The sequence below is a fragment of the Lissotriton helveticus genome, chromosome 3_1 (genome assembly GCF_964261635.1).
Source record: "Lissotriton helveticus chromosome 3_1, aLisHel1.1, whole genome shotgun sequence".
Taxonomy (NCBI): domain Eukaryota; kingdom Metazoa; phylum Chordata; class Amphibia; order Caudata; family Salamandridae; genus Lissotriton; species Lissotriton helveticus.
Genome location: NC_136061.1, coordinates 229,395,441 through 229,414,477, shown reverse-complemented (window position 1 = coordinate 229,414,477; position 19,037 = coordinate 229,395,441). Strand labels below are relative to the sequence as shown.

The window sequence follows — 19,037 nt, the reverse complement described above, 5'->3', positions numbered from 1 at the left end:
CAACCCATCGTTCTTTTGGCCACCATGCCAACTCAGTTCCAACCCAGCCATATGCAACTCAGTCGTGAACCTGCTCCAATAGGAACAGTCCTGCCCAAACTGCCAAACCAAATCCTCAATAAATCAGAACTCAAGCAACCCAAGACCGGTTACACCCTGATTGGGGCTCATCAGTCGGAAGTTTGGTCCAGTGAGCATCGGACCCACATCTCAGCACTTAGGGCTGTGCATCAGGGCACAGAGGTAATAGGAAGAACTTTTGCAATTTGCAAACGCTCTGGCCATTGCTTGGGGTAGCAATTCAATCTATTGTTCTTTTGTACACAAAGAAACCTCAGTTTGGCCAAGGATATGGCAAAACCTGGGTCCCTTGCCCACTGTAACAAGCTGCATCCAACTGACTAGACCCAATCAGGGAGTAACTGGTCTTGGATTGCTTGTAGTGATAATATTCAATATAATAAGGGACAGGATGTAGCCTAATGGCTAGGGCAGTTGATCTCAAATCTGGGGAAATGGGTTCCAGTCTCTGCAATGTCACTTAACATCCTGTGATTCTGGGCAAATCACTTAATCACACTGTGCCTAACAAAAATGAATGTGTCCTTCTGTAAGGCAACTTGTGCTTATGTAAAGCACTCTGATACACTCAGGTCAAGTTGCGCTATATAAAACTACGAGGAAAACTTTCTCTCTCCCTCTCCCTCTCTTCCTTTCACTGTCTCTCTCACTCGGTCTTTCTCTCTCCCTCTCACTGTCTCTCTCTCGGTCTTTCTCCCTCCCTCTCCCTCTCTTCCTTTCACTGTCTCTCTCTCTCGGTCTTTCCCTCTCCCTCTCTTCCTTTCACTGTCTCTCTCTCTCGGTCTGTCTCTCTCTCTCAGTCTGTCTCTCTCTCTCAGTCTGTCTCTCTCTCTCAGTCTGTCTCTCTCTCTCAGTCTGTCTCTCTCTCTCAGTCTGTCTCTCTCTCTCAGTCTGTCTCTCTCTCTCAGTCTGTCTCTCTCTCTCAGTCTGTCTCTCTCTCTCAGTCTGTCTCTCTCTCTCAGTCTGTCTCTCTCTCTCAGTCTGTCTCTCTCTCTCAGTCTGTCTCTCTCTCTCAGTCTGTCTCTCTCTCTCAGTCTGTCTCTCTCTCTCAGTCTGTCTCTCTCTCTCTCTCTCTCAGTCTGTCTCTCTCTCTCTCAGTCTGTCTCTCTCTCTCTCAGTCTGTCTCTCTCTCTCTCAGTCTGTCTCTCTCTCTCTCAGTCTGTCTCTCTCTCTCTCAGTCTGTCTCTCTCTCTCTCAGTCTGTCTCTCTCTCTCTCAGTCTGTCTCTCTCTCTCTCAGTCTGTCTCTCTCTCTCTCAGTCTGTCTCTCTCTCTCTCAGTCTGTCTCTCTCTCTCTCAGTCTGTCTCTCTCTCTCTCAGTCTGTCTCTCTCTCTCTCAGTCTGTCTCTCTCTCTCTCAGTCTGTCTCTCTCTCTCTCAGTCTGTCTCTCTCTCTCGGTCTGTCTCTCTCTCTCGGTCTGTCTCTCTCTCTCGGTCTGTCTCTCTCTCTCGGTCTGTCTCTCTCTCTCGGTCTGTCTCTCTCTCTCTCTCTCTCTCTCGCAGTCGAAACAGAGCCGCAAACAGGCTAGAAAAAATTTCCAAATGTCCCATGTGCTAAGCTACACCCTTTATCACAAGTAACACTGCAACCCAAACTTAAAATAAAAGGGTGGGTCACTAATGCTGGTCGCACTATCTGCAAGCCTACAGGATGAAAATCGATATATATGTATTCATAATCAATAAAATTGGTCCCACAACATCTCTTCCCTTGCCAGCTATAGATGGATTCTCCAGGTACTCCTGCAAACAGGAAATTTCCAGTCCAAGTTTAGAAAAAAAATATACTTTCTGGAACCCCCTATTTTGTGAATGCCTGTTGTAGCACTATGGGATGGAGTTTCCGTTCTTGGATCACACATTCAATCCACAAACAGAAACATTTCCAATTCACAGCCCACATCTAACTAAGTTTCAAAATCACATTTGTTTCCACATGACCTAGTGGTACAGTTGCAAAGCTTTGCTGCACAGCCTCTTTCAATAGTCTACTGTTTTGTTTATGTAAACGTGTTAAATTCAAGGCACTCTGCTACATGTTCAAGGCTAAGCAGGGTAGCGCCCCAGTATATGTTATGGGGCTGGTAAAGCCCTACAGACCCCTGCGCTCACTAAGGTCATCGGACACTGGCAATTTCACAGTACCAAGATGGAAGCTGACAAAAATGGGAGGCCGCTCCTTTTCCACTCTGGGTCCTAAATACTGGAACTCCCTTCCATTGGCATTAAAATCTGAGACCAACCTATTCCGCTTCCGTAAGGCTCTGAAGACCCTGCTTTTTACTAAGCGTGACCAATAGTCGGCTGAGGCCTCAAGTCAAGGTGACACTCCCTCTTTCTTCTACAGTCTATCCCTGGCGCCGGGAAACCCATTGTGGGTAGCTGTGCGCGATACAAGCTTAAATAAATAAATAAAATAAATAAAACTTGGTTATACATTTGCCTGTAAACAGTTGGACTTGTATAGAAAAAAGGTCTTGAGTACAACATCATTAAGTTACAGAAGAACGATATGTCAATTCTGTTCTGTCGGAACATAGACACTTCTCATTTAGCTGTTCCCTAGGTGGATTCCAAATCAAAAAAGGGTGGTATTAGTTACTATGGCAAAAATAGGATGAGGAGCATGTAACCATCTCACCACTGGAGTTTTGGGAACAGAGCAGGTGTTACATAAACCTCTTCTGCCAGACAGCTGTACAAATGTATCCATCTGTCTCTCCAGTACCATGGCAGTATCTCAGATACAACCAAACCAGTGGGATGGGGGGGGGGGGGACTTGCCTCAAAATGTGGTTAGTGTATGAACACTGGGTCTGATTGAAGCCTCTATCTAGAATAAGCTCTGTCCAGAGGATACCATCAGCCACAGACACTCTACACTGACCACACGGTCAGTCAAGTGTCTGGGACGCACAGTGATATCAAGATCTTAATATGGTACAGTTGTCTCATGAAATACCTTTCTATCCCTTGGGGAGTTTCCATAATTGCCCCAGTAAGATTTGTTCTTTAAAAAAAAAAAAGATTTTTAATCTACACTGAAGTCATAAGTATGGACTAGTCTAGCCAAAGCCGGTGGGCAGAACTAATCAATACTCATGAATAGACTACACAGCTTTAACATACTACTGACGTAGTTACCATTTAAACAACCATTTTTAAGATCTTGTTTCAGAAAAATAAAAGACAGCTTTTTATTCATTATTATATATATATTTTTTAAATCTACCTTCAGATAAACTACTGCCCACTGCAGTATTTTACTGATCAGGTTACAATCCCACATATACTAAATCATGAATTGTATTACAAAAATATATGGTCGCATTGAAATCAAGATGCATCAGATATCAACAGTTAATGAGCTGCTCACGTCAATCATGACCATGATTTTACACTTACTAAAACCAACACTGTGTAAACAAAATGTATTTCATTAGCTTTCAACGCATGATAATCAGTAGAACTGGTACAAAAACATTGAGTCTTACTTGTGCTGTTTTAGTGCACTATACAATTTCCAGAAAAGTTCTAAATCCAGCCCACTGAAGTCCAAAAATGATTTCTGTTGGGATATGTTGTCCCTCTGTCCCTGTAGTAAATGGTAGAAAGCAAATATGAACAAAATAACTGGAAATAGTAGGTTGGTAATTGAAATTATGCTACCTCTTTATCAACATTTCAAAACACTTACTGGATTTCTATGAAAAATGTGACTTACATATATAGCTGTAAATCCGTGTGCCACTCAGGCTTTACTATTGTAACATCCTTTGATCCCTTATTTCAACAATGGCATTTAATTTCATGCTTTCATTGTTCTTTGGGTTACTTTAGAAATATCCATTGTTGCACTTGGCCCTTCTGGCAGGTTCACCCCTAAAACTTTTTGCTTTTAGTTGTGACCTGGTGTTAGTTATTTTTGGCTTCTGCGCACTTTAACACTGTGTCCCAGTGTAAAGTGCGGGCGTGTGGTGAGATTGGCCTTCCCTCCTATAGGATTGCATGGGGAATGTGAATGTCCATGGTAGTTCCTGATGCGTGGGGAGTGCAGGGTTTGGTATGTGCGAACTCGTGAGAGTAAATGCTGCGCGATGATGTAAGTGGATTTAATGTGTCTGGTGTGGAAGTGCCACTTCTAGAAGCTGACATGTCTGTGTAATAAATGTGAATTGACTGTCTGGCTTGTGATTGGTTGGAGCTGGCTGGTGTGCCTGGCTCCAGGAGTCAGGATGGGTTTGCCCTGGTGGTGAATGGAGAGATCTGCATGTTGATGGCAGGGAGGAGTGCTCCTGGGACCTGAATAGGGCTAGGCCTTCCCTACACAATGCTGGCTCCGCCCCCTGTGGTGCGACTGATGTCTCTAGCCTGTCCTGTGACTGGGGAGAGGAGCTGAGCACAACAGAGTGCTCCAGAACCAGCTGCGTCTGGTTTTCCCCCACCCTGCAACCTAGAGACAAAGGAAAGTGTGTATAAAAAGGGGCTGTGACCCCATGTAAAAGGTTCTTTTTCCCGATCCTAACTTGACGTGGGCCTGCTGCTGGGCGCCAGGAGGACCGCCACTGGGGACTGCCACCCTGCCTGGAGGACCCTGTGAGCTCGCCCCTGGGCCCAGCCTTTGCCCCCCCCTCACCCCCCTCCCCCACCTCCTACAAGAACATTCCTGGACGTTTGGATTCCTGCCTGCCAGCCCCTGGGAAGCGCTGGCCTCCCCCTTCTGAAAATAGCGCATTTGCGCCGCTGGAGCGGTGATCCCTGCACTGAGGGATTCCCCGGCGTGGGGATCCCCCTTCCTGGCTGATTATTGGCGCGGGTGCCCCCCCGCGCTCATTGCCGTATTTTCTGTTGTTATGCTTAAATCCCTAGCGGGTGCCAACCCCGCCAGGGATTTTGTTTTGAACCGGGAGCCTACCCGGATTACGAGGAGATCACCGCCGCAGCCCGGGACTGCCGCGGCAAACAGGAAGCCAGGCGGGACTGCCTGCTTGAGGGCGAGGCCATCAGCACAGACAGGAAGCGGACGGGAGCCTACTCCGCGCTCCTGTGAAGAGAAGGGAGCAAGCGTGTGACCCAGCGGGGCTCCCGTGCTAAGTGAGAGCCCCGCCTGCTGCTGGGCCTGGACCGCTGTCGCGAGGAGTCTGTGGAGAGAAGCGGGGGGGGGGGGCTCGAGGCATTGCCGGTGCCTGCCCCCGCCGCCTACCAACCCCGTGCAGCCGCCACCACCGCGGGACGAGAGGAGTCCGAAAGAGCCGGTGAGTGGAGCCCCTGTGTTCCTTTGTGAAGAGGGGGCGCCGGGGCGCATTACCGGTGCCCGCCCTTCCCCTCCTGCGGGTGCTGCCGTCACTTTGGGGGCAGTTTCTGTAGGGATAGAGCGGCCCCGGTGGACAGCGGGCCGCTCCCCCAGTGTGGCAGCATTTTTTCTTAATAGTCAGAGCCCACGAGGCTCGAATGATGGCGGGGGCATTTCTGTTTTAGAGCCCATGTGGCTAATACCCCCACGGGGGCATTTCCAGTCATCAGAGCCTGAGAGGCTCCTAGGGGCATTCTGCATCTAGAGCCCGAGAGGTTCCAACGTTGTGTGGCCGCATACTTGTTCTCGAGCCCACGAGGCTCCCACGTGTTTGGGGCACAGTTGTTTCAGAGCCCACGAGGCTCCCATGTTGTTTTTGGGCACTATTGTTTATTAGAGCCCAGAGGAGAGCCAGGAGGCACACTGGTGTCAGGCTCAGTTTCCCAGCTGCCCAGCACTTAGTGGGCAGCTGCATCGTTTAGGCCCTAAGGAACCCGTGGGCACTCTTCTTTGGCTGCCTGCGCAGCACAGCCCTGACATTGTGGACAAAGGGCCTTTCAGCCCCTTGAGAAGCCAAATTGACCTGGGGACAGGTTCATGTGTTGTGTCCTTGCTTGTGGTACATGTTTATGCCTTATGTGATTTTTGCGCAAATGTGATTACTTGCCTAATGTGATCTATGCAGAATATGCAATGCTTTATGCCTATACCCCTAAATGTGTGGTTATGCTTAGGAGGTTGTTTTTCCTAGTATAGGTTATGCTAGTGAGTTCCTGGTTCCCTGCGTGATATATGCCTAAGGTGGTTAGGATTGCGTAGTGTGTACTTACCTTTTAGCAGTGGTTACTGGTTGTGTGCTACACTTGTTATTTGGTGCTACAATTATTCTATGTTCTAAGTGCTATTTCTACAAAGTGCTCGTTCTACCAAGTGCTTATTCCTGACAGTGGTCCATGTGGGCCTGTCCTGTGTAAATAATCCTCTGTAAATTCCGCCCGTGCCAGTGGCATAGTGTAAATTGTGTGTTTATTATCTAATGTGTTTGGTATAATTCAAAGGCTATTTTTATATATAACCTTGTGTGGAGTTTCCTTTGTGGTGGGCCTTGGCTGTTGTTGCTGGGTGCGCGCGTAAACACCGAGGATAAGTCAGGCTTATCCTGAGGGATAAGCCTGACTGCTCGTGCCAAGCTACCAAGGGGGTGAGCAGGGGTTATCTCTGGCGTGTAACTTCCTTGCCCTGACGTAGAGTGGTGATTTCTGCCTCGCTCTGGCGCAAGCCTTAGCCAACCAGAAATCCCCATTTCTAACATCCATTAATATTCAAGGGGCATTATTATGGATAAATAAATACATCAGCTGGTAGAACAACACTGTTGAGAATACCACTTCACTGGGTGGTGGTCTAGGGCGTACTGAAATTCTGTTCTTTGTACATTGATAAGCAATTGTCCTTCTATCGTATATATTCCTTATCTGTGGGTAGTGTTGATAAACTTTTCACAATTCAGACGCAAAACTGGCATCCCTACTAATACATGTTCCTTCATGAAGGCTCTAAAGTCCTAGCTGTTCCAAAAACTTATTGACTCAGTACATATGCAAATTAACCCTATCTGAATCTGCAGGGCTAATCCAGCATTGACATAACAGAGCTCATCAAGAGTACATTACAAGTACTGCAAGTCTGAATTGAGAAAAAGATAACTGACTTTGTATGGAGCAGCTGAGGTTCAACATTTAATTGCATAAGAATGACATGAATATGTACTCCTTTAGACTCACAATAATGGAAGATTGCATTCCATCCTTTAATGTTTGTTGCAGCTACTCAGCAGTGTAAAAATGTTTTTGTCTGTAAATAACTGAACATTTCTTATAGGTTTCTGATAATTACCTGCCTTTATGAAATAAATGAGCGTAAACAAGCAAAAAAGTGAAATTTCTAGCATGAATTAACCCCTTCGGCGCTGCACACATTTTCGCCCTGTGCGGGCGATTTAAATAATGGGCGGGATCCGGATGGCCCCCGGCCATCCTCCGCACACGCCCACCGTGACGCATGATGGCCGGGGGCCATCATGCGCATCGAAGAGGTTAAGCAGTTTGATTTTAGTTTCAAGATTAATCAATATGTAAGTTAGTTTATTAATGCATAGTTAATTACATCCATTACATTTACAAAGAGGTATATCAATTATTATTGTGATATTGCAGCATAATATTGCAACAGATATTCACATTTCAAAAGGATAAAAGATTTAAAATTGAAGCTAAATCTCATTTCGATTTGCATCCGGAGGAATCTCACAGATTAACAAGGTAAAACTATTATAAAAGGGAATACAAATACTGCAAGTCATAAGCATACACAAGACTGAGTCCAATCTCTTAGGAAAACTTTTTTTCTAGTATTTGTAAAGTGCATACGTGCAGTGCAAAGTTTTGCATAAAGTGTGTCTAGTTTGGTCATTAAAACCTTACATGCACCTAAAAGCATGATAGGACATACCATAAATAAAACAAGAAAACCACTCAAGCATTATGCTTAAAAACATTTGGCCCCCGCATAATTTATTCGTTTTTTTCTAAACTTTAAGAGTGCATACGTGCAGTGCAAAATCTTTACATAAAGTGTGTCTAGTTTGCTACTTAAAACTACAGCATGCACATAAAAACATCTTGCATGCAACCCAGATACAAATTTATAAAACATGGGCCAAATCCTCAATGAACCAGTCTCTGATAGCTTAATAGTTCCTAAAAGTCAGATAACTGTATTTTACCAACTCCTTGGCTGCAATATTCAGACATTTTACTATCTTACACGGGAGCTCCCTTCAATAATGTAATAACGGCAGGTCAACTTGACCTAACTTGCAAAATTCTTAATGTAGGTCGTAGGAGTCTTCGTCTCTGCACTAGCAATGCTGGTCAGGGGCACAGCAAGTGGAGCAAGTATCTGTTTACATGTCCACAAAGCCGACATTCAGGAGTTGTCCATTGCGGTTTCCATGGGGGTGTGAGGTTTTTTGATGCAAACATACCAAGTCGCAGAAGGTCATGTTTCTTATGCCATGAAAAATGCATAATTTGACCACTTTATTTGTAATGCACTTAAAAGAGGTGTAATCCATGGAGTTGTCCCTCGGGTTTCTAGGGTGATGACTAGTATAGCGTAGGAGGGTTTGACATTCACTGCTTTTTCTAAACAAGGTAGTGTATAATTGCCCTCCTTCAGCTTTGTTGGAAATATCCAAGAAGTCAATACTAGTGGGATTGTATTGGACTGTGAATTGAATGTCTTTATTCAACCATCCATGAAAAGTTTGGAGGCGGCTTTGAGGTCGATTATCGATATATGGATAATCATGAGACCAGCTTCAATTTCAATGAAGGCAATCCATACCAGAATAATATAGCGCTTTGGAAGCGTTATATCGACGACGTTCTCCTGATTTGGACTGACCTCCAAGCTTTTCATGGATGGTTGAATGGTAGTTTATCCATGTATATCACTTGTATGTTACTGTTTTCCATTGTTTTGTGCATTGTTGTGCTCCATATATATCATGGTGACTCCTACATGTTATGCAATTGTATCTGGTATATATAATGCAAATGCAGGTATGCTGTCTGAATACATACACTCAAATAGATACGTATATACAATTGTTATCGACTATTGACCAGATGATTTTTTCTATTTCGCTGCCTCCAAATAGGCTTCCTATTTTTTTTTATTACATTTGATTTATTAAGTCTCCTTGAAGCCTTGTCATGCTTATATAGATTATATAAACACTTAACCTCATCCGTTAGTAGTTCCAAAACTTTGGCAGAAACCAAATGCTTTAGTTACGTTCACACACAGAGGCCAACTGCAGCCAACGGCTGTGCCAGAGACATGAACGCGTGCACGCTGACTTGTGCCTATTCCAGACACAGTCCCCGGGAATCTTTCAGAGACGCAACATGCTCCAGGATAATGTGTTTTATCTGGCGTAATCACTCTCCCTCCCGAGTGGGCAATCTCATTCATAAAATCCTGCAGGTCAGTCATCCTAATTTTGGATGCTCTCTACTTTATAGATTTGAAATACCGGCTTTTAACAGTAATTGCCAAGCGTCATCACCTTATTTAGAAATCAGAAACCGCTTGGTTAAGTTTCTGGTGCATACACTATCGGTCCACTTTGTGACCCCCTGTTTTTAGCCTATTCTAATCAGTAGATGTGCAACTAAATTTACACCACATCCAAGCCTTGCATTATTCCTGGATCACAAAGAAATCACCTGCCCAATCACAAGGCCTCCCCACGCGAATACCAACTGAGGGGTTAAGGTGAGCAAAGGCACTATAATGGTTTGTACCCCAAACCGCTACATTGTGCATTTATCACTGGATCTATGTAGTTACTGATTGGTTTCCTTTGATCAACCATTCAGGTTGCTCCTTTTCCGTCCTGATGAAGACCCCATCCCAAGGTTTAACTGGCATCTCCACCCATTAGGGGTCGAAACGTCAAAACTTCCAACTATACCTACCTAGACTGGGAATATTATCCACATCTAGATACCACCGAATGTATCGCTGTATCTTATAATTGGGGAAAAACTAATTATACATGTGCACCTGCAGACATGGTCTAACTGAATTGTTTGTATATATTTCCACTTGAATTTCCTATTCTCTTCTTATCAACTCACGATGACACTTATCCACACTTACTTTCCACACACTGTGGAACAACTGTATTATATAATTTTATATAATTACTTGATATTCAATACTAAAATCTTGAAATTATTCATTGATGTGTTTGAGATTCGTGATATTGGGTACAACTTATTTCATTATTTGAATACTCCCCATTGAGACTATCTGTTTTTTTGTACAATGTCCAAGTATGGCCTTTTAGTGCGGGAGCAGTAGTGTAATCAAGTGCTTCCAGTCGTTCCTCCGGATATGGGGAAACAGTGAGGTCTGAGTTATTTTTCTGTGAGGTACCTGACCTTCTGTTAAAAAGATGCTGACATATTTGTTTTTGTTTTGATTTTTCTCACCTTTTTCCCCTGGATTTTCTCAATCGCTTACGGTCTCCTTTTTGAAAGTGAGGGTCTTGGGCTCCTTTACTTCCTCCAACAGTTCTGAGAGGATGCTAGGTATTATGGCAAGGGACTCCATAGTAGGGAACATTCACAAGTATGATATGCAGTAGATGGATTGTGTTCAACTTTTTAAATTCTAGTTTTCAACTCCTGTAATTTAAAATCAATCCTCTGGACGTGCACTGCAAGTGCATTGAGTAAATCCACTTCAGTCTCCAACTTATCAGCATGGTATGTTAGTGATGAACAAATCACCTCCATAGAGCTTAATAACGGAAGCCAAATGGTTATATTTAAGAGTTGCTGTGTAGTATCGGCCACTGTCAATTATGGGGAATTGTATTCTTGTTCCATTTGTGCTCTCTTGCCCCCAGGGAAAAACCAAATTGATCTATTTGGACTGTAGTTCCCCCCCGACCGCCCAACGATATCCTTACCATTTGCACCTTCTTCCTCTAAGGTTTTAATTGACAGCGATAGCTTGATCGGGGATAATAAAAAGTTAGTTATATTTCCGGGCAAGAGAGGGCGAATAACAAAATTTGTCTGCGGTGGAAACGTGTGATTGCGCGAAAAGACTTAAGAGCATATTGAGCCACATTGCAAAGCCTTTCATTGGCCTCCTTCATGATCGCGTTAACCCAGATGACCCAGATGGATGCTGGTTCACGTGCTTGGGGTCTTTAGGAGTTAAACCTTCATCATGTTGAAGTTCTCCATCCCATAACAACTCCGAAGCAGAGCAGTCCATCGACAGGCGAGGGCTATGAGATCGCGGATTTGTCCCATGCACTTGGTACTCCACCAAATGCTGCGTCCTAGATGGAATGTCAAGTTGTGTCATTATGGGGGTAAAATGTTGCAATAAACAGTTGGTTCTGAGCTCCCTTCCATCATTCCTACAGCCTCTGCTCAGAGTGGCACAAATAGAATATGCTGTTTGCCCTGTTTGCCTTTGCCTGTAGGTGGAGGGTGCTCCTTTGCTGTAGGTAGTCCTTTGTTACATTCCAGCCCCATATCTGCATGTGGAATAGGGCTGGGCGGAATGCTTTTACGAAAGTCTTATTTTGTTTTTCTGGGCCCCCGTAGCTTCGATTGGGGTACTGTTATGTTGTAATAATCCTCCCTGATGTCCAACTCTAATTCAGGACTAGTCACTGAAACTGGTTGACTAAGGTGAGTCGCTGGTTTCTCCTTTGCTCCTTGTTTCTTATTTACCTGGGGCTGAGGTGCCCCACGTACTTTTTTAGGTCTCATTTGTATTTGAGGGCAATATCTTTAAAAGGACTGGAGTTTGGCAGTACCTGACATTTTCATTTTTGCCTTTTAAAGACCAAGTGAGTGAGTCAGTGAAAAAAGTGTACACTGAAGCAACCGTTCTCGATGCAGGGAGCACCCCAGGTAGAGCATGCAGCACCTGAACCTAGTCAGACCGCTTCTGCACCAACCCCGGCTCAACCATTGACAATAGCATCTAAAGCTGCATCATAACCAGCACCAAGTATTATACACTTGCTTTCCCAGCTTATCTTCAATAGAGTCTACACTTACCCACTGAGCTTTTATCTCTGTGCTGCTGACATTCTTTCAAAACCTCCTTGGGCTGCTCTCACCAACTCTCCTCCTCCCGCATCGCCTCACCCCATGAGTCCTCTCCTACTGTGTGCATGGGGCGGCACAAGCACGCTGTTTGCATAAAGTGTACCAAGTGGTGCAGGTCTCTTGGGAAAGAGTATTTGACAATCGTCTTGTCGGCTGGGCACCGCCTCACCCCTCCATTCCAGATTTTTCTCTATATTTAGGGGGAGGGGGCACGAGCACGCTCCCTTGCCCAGTGCCACTCTGCGGTATGGCCCATGGTGCGCAGGGCTTCAGACGGCACCAAATCCTGGTTTGGACACCTCTGAATATGCCCTACATACTTTTCCTAGCAGGGACGAGGGCCCTGGCGCTATCTCTGCTGCTTTCACTAATGCTGATGCTTCTTATGCTCTTTCTGTTCCACAGATATGTCTCCAATTCACTCATGGCTTTGCAGAGAGTAAGACAGGTAGGCGGTGGACATGATTCACTGAAGAGCTCAGTGCCCCAGCACCCTAGCATCCCCAGGTTTAGCTGCCTCACCCTGCCTCAACCTCTACCACCGATATTTCTCCCCCTTCAGAGCCTGCCACTTGCCTCTTGCCACTGACATTACTCACTGGGGCATTGATGAAGGACGTTGGTAGCTTAAGAGGGTGTTTGAGGGCTAGGCTGCCGCGCTGTAGAAAGTACAATAATCTGCACACTGTTTGGTCGCTGGTGCAATAGAGGGTGTGCGAGCCCTGCGTTGTGGTGCAAGAGGCATTGGCCTACTACCGGCTGCTTCACATCACAGCCTAGAGTGTCGCTGCCTAATACCTACCCCTCGCATAGCTGCTATTCCCGCTTCTAGCAGACACGGCAGGACCGCTCCACCACCTCCTCCCCTTTCATCGCTGTCCTCTGTGTGCCGGGGGAGGTGGGAGGGGCTGGGGCTGGCAATGACAGCAGCGTGCAGATAGCATGTGGGCTAAATGGGGCAATGCCTAAAATTAGTCCGAGCTTAACCAAGGTTGCCTAGGGAGCCGCAGTCTTGCTGGTCTGGCTTCGGGAGTTATCTAGGAGTTACCGCCAATCGACCGACCATGCTCTCTGCTGCAGCCTGCTGCCGCTCGATCTACACTCCTCACATGCCATGCATTGCAAGACACGCCCAACTAGTTCAATTTCCGGTTCGAATAGTTCTGTTGTCTAGTTCCTAGGAATCCCCAGGACCTGCACGTTTTGGATGACCTAAACTGAGGGCTTGGTGTCCCGACCACTTCCGGACACCCCCACAGGATATGTCAGCCATTAGACCAACAAGCTCTACAGTGCCACTACCACCCCCCTGTATTCTACAGTGGTGTAGGTAGTTTCTGGTAACCACTAAACATGACAACCCTGATTCCTCAGGAACACAGTACAGTAATTTTAGCTCAGACATTCGTGCTTGCTTTCTCTCGGAAAATACAAAGGATGGTGATTAGGACGTTTCATATAATATTTATTGGTCCAGCGATAGTCTTGTGTAAAACTTTTGTGTTGCGACAATCAGGAAACAGAACCATACGAAAGAGTTTACTAATACCAATATATTGAATAGTGGATACATTTCTACCATAGAACTAATAAGATGACCAGAAACAGATCAGATAAAAACAGTAGCACTTGCATATTCCTAAAATATGACCCGACCCCCCCCCCACCCCCCCCCAAGTAATTTACTAAAATGTACCTAGCCTAACATAGAGGTGTAGGTATACACAAAAGCACAGGTGCACCACACAATATCAACAATAAAACAAATTCCAACTCAAATGATAACATTAGAAATGATCCTCAATTTTGATTTCTTTTTTCCATTTGTAGTAGAAAAGACAGTACAGCCGACGCGTTTTGCCCCAACTTGGGACTTCTTTAGGGCGATTTATAAGTGGTACGTCATGTCTATAGATAGTACAGACAGCAATGACGGCGGGCTATCCCTCGATCTTGACTCTTCTAAAAATGAATATGCGATGAAAGAAAATCAGGTTTTCTCGAGCAAGGCGTATATGCTATTAGCAAATCCTGGGCAGGTAGAATTCTAGAGGATAATTGCCTAGATGTTGGTTCACAGGAGGTCTGGGGTGTTTGTGAAACCCAATTTATCCAAATCAAGAGTCGAGAGGCGAATGCCAAGTGTACTGGGAGATGGATCCAGTGGTGATGTCACCGTAAACCCAAAATAGAAGGACCGCGTATAAAAATTCTAGTGGTAATTATATCCTTGTATCACCTTATCCGTGAGGAGAAAAGGGCCCCATCCGGCATAGACACCAGGCTCGTAATGTAATAGTCACGGTCCAAACAAAAGCGGTACGAAAGAGATTGCTAATACCAATATATTGAATAGTGGATACATTTCTACCATAGTACTAATAAGATGAACAGAAACAGTTCAGATAAAAACAGTAGCACTTGCATATTCCTAACATGTGCCCCCCTCCCCCAAGCAATTTACTAAAATGTGCCTAGCCTAACCTAACCTAACCTAGAGGTGTAGGTGTATATATGTATAGATATGTGTATTTGTAGTCAAGAAACCCCTAGGGATGAACCAGCCCCCTCACCTGATAGTTTAGAATGAAGGACCCAGTCTCTACGTCGAGGATGACAATCGCAAGGGATGTCAGACCGCTCTGTGTTGAATATTCGGCATGCAGGACCCCAGTGTCAGCCTGGAAGGAATTCTCCTCTAATTTGTTGTGGGGAAGTGAGGGTCTTTTATACTAAAGTGGTCACTGAGGGTTTTTTCTCGAATCAATGTTTTTAACCCTTCGCATGCTGGTGGCGAACCCCAGCCGTCACGCTCCACGGTGCTTGTGTGCTGATGACGGCTGGGGTTCGTCACGGCCCCGCCCTGTTCGTTTGTTTACCGCACAGCGGCGGAAACGGGCCAGCAGCGAAGGGGTTAAAACAACCATGAATGTTTTAATAAAACAATCCCCAAAGCTTTTCAAAACAAGTGCGATCATGCACAGCTGGCTTTTGCCCAAGGATGAAAAAAAGTGGTGACCCTTATACAAAATAAATCTGCCGTGCCTGGGGACATGTTTACGTACGTCAGGTAGTATAGGGATTCTGATAGAAGACTAAGAGCGTGATGTCGAAGAGGCAAGAGCAAGCTATTAGGTAAAAGGTCATCGGTTTAGAATCGTTATAGGCGTGTGGATGGAATGTTGTATGTACAATTGAGTATACATGACAGGGCTATCCTAAAGGACATGGCAGTTCCATACGTAAAAACAATGTTCAATACGGTCTTCTGTATGAGCAAAGTTTCTGTCTACAGCAATCTAAAAACCATAAACTCATGCAACAAATCTCAGGTTGCTGATGCTAGTTCATCACCCTGCAACTTAAGTGGTGCCACCAAGCACTGTGACAGCATGTAAAAGATTTCCAGGGTTCCAAGTTGTGGCTGGGACATTTTGAACTTAAAGGCTGCAGATGGAATATTATTCATCAAGTTTCTACTGAATGACGTAAAATATTAATTAGACTGAGGGGGCCGATGTGCCTCCAAAGATGTCAACCCATTACCTTCTTGAACAGGGAACCATTTTCTTATTCAAAGTTATTATATAAATCTGTATTGAGTAGATCGATGTTTAATTTAATTTAATCTGAGGCAAATACTTTATATCACTTGTCATGGCAGCCTTGCCACATAATGTAATAAGTGTTAAGGGCTTCCTGAATCTCTTTCTGTTGTTCTATGAGGAAAAAGCAGTGATGCAATGATTCTGACAGACCTAGTAAAAATAATAATTTGCAATTTGGACACCCCTCTTCTATCAGCAATGTAATTTTTCAAGTTATTTACTACAGTCACACAACATTTTCTGACCTGTGGTGATGCTGCCTTCAGTACATTTAATGCAAAGAAAACAACAAGAACAGATTGAAGGAATTTCAGATGCAGGCTGGCAATCTGAACTTTTTAAAAGTGTTTAGACCTTAAAATGGCAAGGCAGGCTAAAGTTTTACCTTTTGTGTATCATTTCGCTTGAGCCACTGGCAAGCCATTTGTGGCTCCCCATTATTCACAGGGAGCAAGGGGATCATCTTTGTGGGTTCTGAACACAGAATCAGACTTTTTGCAGGCCAAGTCATGAAGTCTTTTACAAAGCCAACGACTTTGATTTTGCCTTTTGATATTTTCACTAGCGTTAGGAAGCATCAGGGCTACAAATAAATGCTGACAAGTCAATAATAAAGTCTATAACCCTCAAAGATGCAGCACATAAGCAAGCAGATACCCTTTTCTAATAGTATTCAGTCAATAAAGTTCAGAGAGAATTAGGTATAGATCATTTATATGAGCCTGTTAATCAACAAACACTATGCAGAAAATATACTCATCCAATGCAGGTCATCACTCTGCTTGCTCAGCTAGAAATGTGGTTATATTATTGGTGGTGTATATCGCAAAAATCAAGATGAATATTATCAGAGAGACTCCTCTACGTTATTTAATCCCTTCCAGCTCATAAATATTCATGGGTCTTGGTTGACCTTAAAAGAGGCCTTCTGTATTTAGTGTGGCAGTCTAGGACCCTCAGTCTGTCAGCCAAACTGGTGAAGGCTCTTAGAAATAGGGTTGTCTGAACTTCTGGGATATTGATGACTATTACAAGACAGCTCGGTTGAGAACTCTTAGTGGACAGCCCAAGAGGGAACCTTGCAAACGGTGGGCCTACATATACTAAGCTGTTACCAGGTGACTGATTTAAGACGTGATTTGGCTTCTAAGAAGAGACATACTACAATGCCTGTGTTACAATTAGTTCATATCTGGAATTCCCTTTCTCTATCTAGAGGGTTAACATCTTTCCGGTCCCTAGAGAACCAAATCCATTCTAATAAGGGCTTTGATCCTGAAAAGGAGAGAAACTCTTTTAAGTATTGGCAGACTTGTGTCACACACAAATGCAATGTTTCAACAAATACAAAGAGACCATTTACTTACATGACAGTTTACAGATTTTGTAACAAGCAGCTGATACACAGCGGAGGCCAACAGAGAACAGAAAGGCCCTTTTGAAACCACACAGCCCACTTGACTAAATGATGTCCACATTCAAGGGGATAAGAGTGTGGTTTTGGAATTATGTTTATTGGTGCTCTTCTGACAGAGGAAAGGTGAAATAATTTTAAAAATGTGGGATAGGGTATCAAAACAAGAAAATAACTGGAGGTTTTTGGATACAGCTTTATGGAGACATAACAAAACATACTATTAGGACTAACATAGATCATGATCCATTAAGACATGATAAGATGGCACCTGATTCCCAACAAACTTAATAAAACTTTCCTAGAAAGCAAAAAGGTCTGCGGGAGGCAATGTGGTATGGTTCACATTTGCTGATCAGGTCTTCAAATAAATCTATTCTAAAAGAAATCCATGTCCTGAATAATGAGATGGTAGGGTTTCCAATTCTGGACATCCACTCCAAGGTGAAATTCAGCATCAGACAGGACAGTCACTCTGAGAACGAAGTGTGATACTCCAATCACTGCTGAAGACCAGGATAATTAGCGAAAGATACTGTACCAGTTCAATAGTATGGCAGTCTTTGTGGTTTTGTAAGGTTTAGAAGACTAAGATGAATCACCGGTAGTCTAGCTTCTGGCCATGCAGTATATGAAGAAGGACTATAGGGAATTAGCATGGCCTTCTATAGTAAGAGATCTGCACCTATTTGATAGCCGGAATGATCCACCCTATTTGTGGGTGGCTACCACCTAATTTTGGTGAATTATTTTTCAGACTCTGAACGGGTTTGATTTTCATTTACTGTACTATACCCGCAAGGTGTTTTTGAGGAGAGGATGGGGGGAGTAAACTGGGGAAGGATTCTGATGAGGGTGATTGTTAAGCATAAGTTTTAGAATAAGGATATATCACCTTACTGCATGTTCATAAATTATTAATAACCTGTCAACGTTATAAAAATAAGTTACAACTAAAACTTACCTCTAGTAAAAATGTTTTCATTCTGAAGACAGGTGAAAATACAATTTGAATTTAGTGACAAATTTCTCTACAAGAAGTTTTATTAAGAAAGAAAGACAGTGTATTCATTGCAAAGTAGTAAAAATAACTCTGTCAGAGGGCTTTGTAAAGAATACTGGGAAAGCCTTATGGTGATGGGGCAATTGTAATCTTTGACATGGTATATTTATGCAAACAATTATTCCTCTTTTTTTTTTTTAAATGTGTGATAATAAAGTAGCAACAAACAAGTTACTTACCTTCGGTAACAATATATCTGTAAGAAACATAGGTTAGTTATAGATTCCTTATGTTAGAATTACCCCCAGGCGTCAGACTGGAACCAGAGATTTTTTTCCTCAACAGCACCCCTGCGTGTCGAAAGGCGGCGTTGGTCGGCTCCATGTTCCATCGTTGGCATCGTGGTCGGCTGGATGACGTCGCAGCAGCTACTTAGACGCTGCGCTCGCGCGCGGATATCAATTATGTACACAACTTTCTACGCCACAAGCACAGAGCCATGCAAGACACTGACCACTGGTGCACAAAACTAGGGTCCTGAAAGGGAATCCTTAACCCTAGATGTCAGTTCGCAGAACGGGCAGGATGGGTGTGGCGGTAGGGAATCTATAACTAAACTATGATTCTTACAGATATATTCGCACCTTAGAATAGATACCCCAGCAATATCAACCCCGGAAGTGGGTCTGCGAACCAAGTTCACACCAGAAAGTCCTGAAGAATAGAACAGTCAAAAAAGCGGTGCGGAGGCGGAAAGAAGGTGGACAAAGTGATGGTTTGACCAATATGAAAAGAAGTAACCACCTTGGAAAGAAAGGAAGGTCTGGTTCTCAGGATGTTCTTGTCCGGATGAACAGCCAGGAAACGAGACTTTGAAGAAAGCGCTTGTAGCTCGCTCACCCTGCGAGCAGAGGTGATTGCAACCAGA

General features: G+C 44.1%; 1 protein-coding gene across 1 annotated transcript in view; it reads right to left on the bottom strand.

The window, feature by feature from the left end:
* The window catches only part of ZZEF1 (zinc finger ZZ-type and EF-hand domain containing 1), a 1,627,273-nt gene that overhangs the window by 1,279,185 nt on the left and 329,051 nt on the right, over positions 1 to 19,037 (bottom strand). Inside the window, exon 14 of the mRNA XM_078679684.1 lies at positions 3,573 to 3,673. Within this exon, the coding sequence (XP_078535810.1) occupies positions 3,573 to 3,673 (101 nt within the window). The remainder of the gene's footprint in view (positions 1 to 3,572; positions 3,674 to 19,037) is intronic.